Here is a 7,775-nt window from a genome sequence, read left to right as displayed (position 1 = left end):
ATTGTTGTTACAATAAAAACACGGCCGGCGGGACTCTGTAAAAAAAAACAAAGCTATACTTACAATATATTATATTATTATTATCTTCTAATGAGGTCTTCTTGCGTTTACAAAACACCGTCGTCTCCGAATACAACAATCTTTTCCCCTTGAATAATAATTTTTCATGCTCGACATCCCCCGATGCTAATAATAAATAAATATATTATATCCTATACAAATTTAAATTAGAACTTAGAACACCGTGTTACGGAGAGAGTTATAAATAAAAACAAACGCAATAAATCTATACACAAATTTTTATTACACGTTTAATAATAATAGTAAAGTACAATATGTATATAAATAATGAATATATATATATATATATATATATTAGGTATATTATTGCGCATCACTAAAGTACTATGAAGGCACTATGAGTACATTGTATTTGGCCGAAATTATTATTATATTTAATAATTGCACGACCCTGTCAAATATAGTATACTCATATATTTTGTATTCACACTTGCGTTTTAGCGCTGTAGATAGACAAATGCTTTAATAAAACATTATAATATGACCTTACAACATACGAGGAGGATCTAATAATTATAATAAGTAAAAGTATACTATATTAAACAGCGTTCTCGGTTCACGGTATTAAACGAAACAATTTACAAAAAACTAGTTAAATATATTACAATATAGTATTTGGTTCAGACGGTTATTACACTTGTTCTTGTTTCAGTTCTAAGGCCCAAACGTCTTGCGGCCAACCGGTCCTTCCTTTGGTTCGTTTGGTGTGCTGTTCGTGTTGGCCGTTTGCCGCAATTGTATTTCTAGCATTAGACTGTAAAAAGTAAAAAAAAATAAATTTATTGCATTTTTAACGGGAAATCAATCAAATAATTAAGGTAAAGCTTGTGAGCGAGTTAATTAAGTGCAAGGTCAGAATCGGACATTTTTACATGTGACATGTGTTGTGTGATGACTAAGAAAACAAAAAAAAAAACACAATAGACTAAATTATTATGAAAATTGTATTTCATAATCTAAAGGTCAGAAGGCGATGCATTTTGCGTTTTGTCAGAATTATACCGGTAATTAATCCATCAAAATCTGTTTTAGGGAAGTATTTTTCAAACTTCAAATAATTATTTTCCATTAATCGGGTTTTTTTTAATCCGAGATCATTGTATTGAACATTTCGAAAGCATTTACTTTCCCTTCATAATCGAGAAACAATCCCTAAAAATGTACATATTTTTCAACTTACAAGTACGGCGTTCTATACGTTTCAAAAATAGTCGAATTAGTTTCAAGTTTGTATGGGACGTTGTTTAGGCATAGAACACTACCACCGATAAAGGCTGACAAGCCAAACATAAATCAAACATTTTTTTTCCTCAAGTATAATAATATTATACTACAGGTGGAAAATTGTAAATATCCTATAAGAGTCCTTAGAGATCCAAAAATCTGACGCTACCCTTTTTTTTTTTTTTGTTTTTTCATACATATTTTGTTTTCTGCGCCCATTTGCGTTACACCCCGATCAGTTGTTAAATTATAGCTATACTGTGTACACCGTCGCCTACTGTTTGGTTTCCTCTATCATAGTGTCACGTGACCGACCCCATAAATTATACAACCTCGACCTCTACCCCAACCCCTTGTGTCACAGGATATAGCAACAATATAATATTGGCCCGACCAGCCGCGGTTCACGCTTACACGCACACACATCCTTGGGAGATTGCGTCAAAATGATTTTTAATGTTATTGGCTTTTTGCACTTCAAACGCTCCAACAACAATAACGCCATAATCACTCAGAGGGTAAGTATATAATATTATTATCTGTGTAATTGTATTAACGCTGTTTATTTATGTGTGCATCACGCAATAACCGTTCTGCGTTTATAAAACGGCCCTTTATTATTATTACCATACCAACCCTTAAAGTGTCAATAAATAATGCGTTCCAACTTAATTAACCGTCGCTTAGACACTATTATTACCGAAATATTATTAACGTGATATGTATGGTTTGTAAATAATCAAGAAAACGATACATTTACTCCAATTGCTTACAAAATAAGCTTACCACAAACTATTCACACAATCAAACCGACAAAATAATTGGTAATTGATTTTGGATGAATCAGACACCGTGCATCTTAGCAACTAACGAATTAAGGTTACATCAGTTTTTTTTTTTTTTGGTGTCTTGAGTCCCATGTCGGCCAAACATGTAAAAAATACACCCCTTCCACTTCAATATCGAGTAAAAGCCCCGAGAAATGTACATATTTTTCAACTTACAAATGCAGTCAACAAATATTTTCATAATATTGTAAAGTAAATTACGATATAAAACAGCACATTACAAACAGCAACGAAATTAATAATCATAGACAGACATTTAACCCTATAATCGTACCTATCCACCCTAATACTAAAAAATACAATTTTAAGCACGTTATTTTAATTGCAATACTTTTATCGGTATTTTATATTCCTACCAACTACAGTTTCGCATCGAAGCGTTTGGTTGAAAGTGATTTTATCATTTTCAGTTATAGTGATTTCTTAAAAATCTGTGACCTTTTCCCGCTGAACCCCAACCCCACTGTACTGGATGTTCGCTAAGAGAAAATTCTGCCTAACTTGCACTTTTCGTGATTATCTAAATCATGTAATATTACTTAATTTTTTTTAATTTTCTTTTTTTTATATCAAAACGATAGAGTTGACGGCACTGACCTGTTGTTGGATTTTGGTACTGCGACTCGACATATTTTGATGGTTGGACGAGGAACGCCTGGACGTGTGTGCAGACAGGTCCGCCTTAAAGCCGTCCGTGTCCGGGTCGTCGCTGTCCAGCACGGTCATCAGATAACTGATGTACGACGTGGCCAACCGGAGTGTTTTGATTTTGGACAGTTTGGTGTCGGACGGCACGTTGGGTATGCAATCCCGCAGGTCCGAGAAAGCGTTGTTGATGCTTTGCGTCCGCCGTCGTTCTTTCTTGTTGGCCGTGTTGCGACGCTTGACTATCCGTACCACCGGCACCGCTGTGGACGAAATCGTCGACGGCACGGGGGGACACTGTTTTCTGTACTGTGGACATCAACGATATCAACTGTTTATAGTATTGCAAATTCAGTTATTACTGTTTATTCCACGTAAGCGTCTTAGTGTGTTTAATACACACTTGTCTACACCGTTTAATCTACACTAACCTGTTGTCCGCCGGCGACGGACTGATCGTACAAACCGTCGTAAGAGTTGTTCAAATTGCACGCCGCGCCAACGTTGTTGTTGTCGTAAGTTTTCTCGTCGTAGCCGATCGTTACCGACGAACAATTGTAACCGTTTTCGTAATAGTTATTGTTGTTATTGTTGTACTGGCCGTTGTCGTAATGGCCGCCGCCGCCGTAGCTGCAAACCGCAGCGGACACGATGGACGTCGTCGTTCCGTAACAGTTGTAAGTGATGTCTTCGTAAGACGTGGACTCGTCGTCCACAAATGACGACGAAGAGGACGCCGTGCTGCCGGCCGGATGGCTGACGCAGGTCACCGGCTGGTGAGAGCCGGATGTCCAGTACGACAGGTCCTCGGCGATACGGCCGTCGGATGCCATGCACTCTTGTTTCACTGTTAAAATATACCGTCAAAGTAAATCAATCCATTACATGAATCCTTTTTTTTTGTGTTTATTAACTTCAATGCTAATGGAGCTAAGGAAATATTGTTTTTATTTTTATGTGTCTGGATCTATGATATCTTTTAAGAAGCTGAACCGATTTCTTCGCGTAGTAAGCCTAAAGATCAGAAATTAAACCTACCTAAAAAGGCAAAAAAAAAATTAAAAAGTAAATTTCAAAATCTAAAAACCCCCACAAAAATGTTTCACCTAAAAATTACTGTGCTTTAAAACTTTTTAAAAAAAAAAAAGCCGAATCAATTCCAAATTTGTATAAAATATTCTTAAGATAAAGTACTATCGATGAATGTTGCCAAACAAAAAAAATATTATAAATCCTTTTCCCTAGCAATGGCGGACACTTGATATTTTTTTTTTGTAACTATTTTAATGTAGCTTTAGGGCTTATAGTCTGAAAACTACACTCAAGGTATATCTAGAGTGGGGCTATAACATATGAGGTTTTCTTAAGAATTTGTAGTCAACATTTTTTTTTATCATGGAAAAACCAAAAACAGAAAAATTACACTGACGTGAGTGAATCAACAATCAACAGATATAATGAAAAATATTTTCATTATATTTTGGATTACGACTTAAGCAGCGGCAACGAATTATTGACTTCAATTAGAGACAGACGGCCGACCATCAACCCTAATCGTATTTACCCTAATTCTATTTTTTTTTTTTTTTTTGGTAAAACAAACAATCTGTAATTATTATATTACAATAAGTCCGTAAGCGGAAATAATACAATGACTTGGATACACATGAATAAAAGCAGCCGCCCAATGGCGGCACTCTTTAACTTGAGAGGTTAATTCTATATTTAAGTACAATGTTGTTGTTACAATGTTTTTCGCTTACATTTCCACTTCAAGATATGAATACTTGTGTATAACCTACTACTAAACAAGCTCAAACATTAAACTATTATTTGACTTTGAGTTTTTCTCTATTAATATCTGTAAATTAAAATTAGATACTATATGTTTCAATGAATAAGTAGTTAAATGTTAGAATACTTCTTGCCCCCTGAGGGGTGTTACTTTTTAAAAATAAATAATTTAATTATTGTGCCAGTACTAACAAACAGAAAAACCAATATTAAAAAAATCATTATGGACAAAATATTAAAATATTATCTAGATATATTTATCTTATACTGTGAGCGTAAACCACTAGTCCTTACTAGAGAAAGATTTGTTAGATACTATAATATTACAAGTATGCGTCGATATTGGAGCGTTAAAGTTAACTATTCTGAAAATAACCACATAGAAAGACAGTCGTAATAAGGTAGTCTAGTATAATTGTTTAATAGAACGAATAACATGGTTATTGTTAGGAAAAAACACAATCCTTGCTTAAATAATTTTGAACTTCATTAGATATTCAGAAAAAAAAATTTACTCGTATCCCAATCTGACTGTTATCTGCAAGTATTTTGGAAGACTCAAGTTTAAAGTTTAGACATTTGAATATCATATTTTCAGTTTTGAGAGAGAAAGAACGGGTGTGGTTGCTTTTGTATGTAATAACGTCGGTCAACGGTTTTTGATCGATTAACTGTTTAATAAATATTGAAATTTATACTCAATTCTAACGTTTTTTAATCATAATGAAAATACTAAGGGGCAATGGAATACTTATATCGTTATTGATTTACCTGAGTAGTTGACTTGATAGTGTCGAGGCGAATAATTCAATATCTCACTGGTCATTGCCGCACTGAAGATGAGTAATTTAATATAGCGTTGCAGTAAATTAGTTATGGCGTTTTCTACAAGTTATTTTTTAAATATTCATACACCAATAGTCGTGCATACAGTATATTGTGTACATATAAAAAAAAAATTAAAACTAAAACCGATATTGTCTGGTATAGAAAAATGACTGACACCGTGGTGAGCATACAGGTTCTTTGGGCTCGAGTGATTCTGCAATGAAGCTCTGTTGCCCGGGCCAAATGCTGGACCACTTGTTTCAGCTCAACCAGCAAATCCCGCCCATCCGTTTCCCAGGGGGCGTTCGTTGAAGAATATCATATCGTTTTACTGCCATAAAAATTACAAAAATATAATAATTATTATATACACACTACACGACTACAAAGACGTTACAGATACATGTATAATATATTATAACATATTTAATCTAATGCATGTCAAAGATAATATAGATTAGGCGTTTTTATTTTTCAAGATAGTAATTTCTATTTTTTATTTTTTTTGTAGTTTTTCTCGTACGACGTTAAACATGTTATATATTTTAACGATCTTTGTACACACACAAATAATTTTCAGTTGTATTTTTATTGTCTATACATTTATAATTATACACGATATCAAAAAAATAAGCACAGAACGTTACAACTTACAAACTTTAGATAAAACATGGCGTCGGCTCATGATAATCGCATGGCTACCTCACTCAGTTGGTCTATCTGGATTTCCAGTAATCACTTGTCTCTTTCTAATAATACTAAAACAAAAATAAGTTTAAAGCGAAATAAAACAAATTGAACGGAACAAATAGCGCAACCCTCACATAAGGAATGAAAAGATAGACTGATATACCAGTAAATGGAACATAATGATATTGTTCAACACGTCACACAATATTAACGCCATAAGTTCAAAAACTCTCAAGTATATTGATCATTACAATATAATTTAGTGTACACAAGAATTGTCTACCAAAGCTAGTGAAAATATTTCGAGTTGACATAATATATAATAGTCCTTTGTATTTTTAGTCCCAAGTGGTTTTTTTTGATATTACACGTACGCTTGTTGGTTTTTAATTCGACTTTTATAAAATTTGAAATTATAAAAAATCATGTTTTCAAAATAGTATCATACAAATGTGATCATATCTGTATAAAACTTTTTTGATAGGTTATTTTGCATTTAGCTTAAATGCATAATTTTTCACATGTAAAATTTGTACATCTATTAGTTTAATGGTGAAAAATTATAAAGTCTTGTTGAATTTCCATAATTTAATACTTTTTTAAAAAAGGAGACTTTTTATAGCCGTGCCGTGATTTTTAAAATATAATTTCCAAACATTACAAAGAATATTGAATCCGTAATGTTTTTCACAAAACTGTATGTTAGACTTAAGAGTTTAGTAAGAACTTAAAAACCTAATAACATAAATGCACGATAATGATAATATGGAGTTTTATCATTTCTAACGTCATTTTGTAACGAAAAGTACAAATTCCGAAGATATATATGTACCTGTGTAGAATTAAAACTGAAGAATTAAAATTATGGGCCAAAATTGGATGGTGTTATAGCGTGCACTTGTTATTATTTACAGTTGTATAGACGAGTTTCGTTTACTGTTGTGAGACTTATGATGTTGTGTATACTGCGCAGGATCATTCCTGATTAAACCCATTGGTTGAAGAATTCCCATCGGTACATTGGCCCGCCTACCACGACGTGGACGTTACTAACGCAGTAGATTAATGACGGTGTAATGCTTTCCGGATAATGCAATTATGGTATAAAGCTAACTCGATTATTACGAGTAAATAAAATTATGAGACTTAAATGAAAAAATATTTAAAATTAGATATAAAAATTAAAGGATACCATTTTAGGTAGGTATACGTTTCGTTTCGATAAAAGCGTAATTTTAATGAAATTAAAATTTGTACTTGATTGACCATTTACAGTTTTAATTTTGCAAGCATTAAAATTGAGTTTTGTACGTTTTTCAACGACCGCTATTTAATAGTACTACTATTAGTATTTAGTGTTAATAATTAGTGGTTGTCTGTTTCTGTACATTTGTATCGGTATCCGATTGTTTTTCAATTGGAATAAGTAAATTGTTTAGAAAAAATAAAACACACCCGTCGTGAATCGTTTTAGACAATTATTATTGTACGCTAAAATTTGTTTTTTATTTTAATACAATTGTATTAAACGGTCCCCTCGAATACATTATGTTAGATAATTTGTTTAATTAAATTATAACAAAAGCTAGTACAGTTGGGTTGGGGCATAGTGGGGATGGGGAGAGGTCACAGGTCTATAGGAATAATTAATTATTAAAACTGAAA

General features: G+C 32.9%; 1 protein-coding gene across 2 annotated transcripts; it reads right to left on the bottom strand.

Annotated features, from left to right (window-relative positions):
- Nucleotides 1-382: 382 nt before the first annotated feature.
- On the bottom strand, nt 383-5,623 carry LOC126846658 (uncharacterized). 2 transcript variants are annotated; one of them, XM_050586364.1, is made up of 4 exons: nt 5,364-5,623; nt 3,230-3,645; nt 2,751-3,107; nt 383-835 (listed from the first exon to the last, which is right to left on the bottom strand). In XM_050586364.1, exons 1-4 carry the CDS (start codon nt 5,416-5,418, stop codon nt 713-715), a joined length of 951 nt encoding a protein of 316 aa, XP_050442321.1. In that variant the 5' UTR covers nt 5,419-5,623; the 3' UTR covers nt 383-712. The 2 variants fall into 2 exon arrangements, 1 of the variants encoding a protein (XP_050442321.1); XR_007686914.1 differs by having other exon boundaries at nt 723-835; nt 2,751-3,129.
- Nucleotides 5,624-7,775: the final 2,152 nt, after the last annotated feature.

The sequence above is a fragment of the Adelges cooleyi genome, unplaced genomic scaffold, assembly GCF_023614345.1.
Source record: "Adelges cooleyi isolate 19-005CV unplaced genomic scaffold, UGA_ACOO_1.1 ACOO_flye_CR_arks_rails_tigmint_CR_PRNA_9, whole genome shotgun sequence".
Lineage (NCBI taxonomy): Eukaryota > Metazoa > Arthropoda > Insecta > Hemiptera > Adelgidae > Adelges > Adelges cooleyi.
The sequence above is the reverse complement of the archived record's forward strand: the minus strand, read 5'-3'. Positions and strand labels throughout refer to the sequence as shown.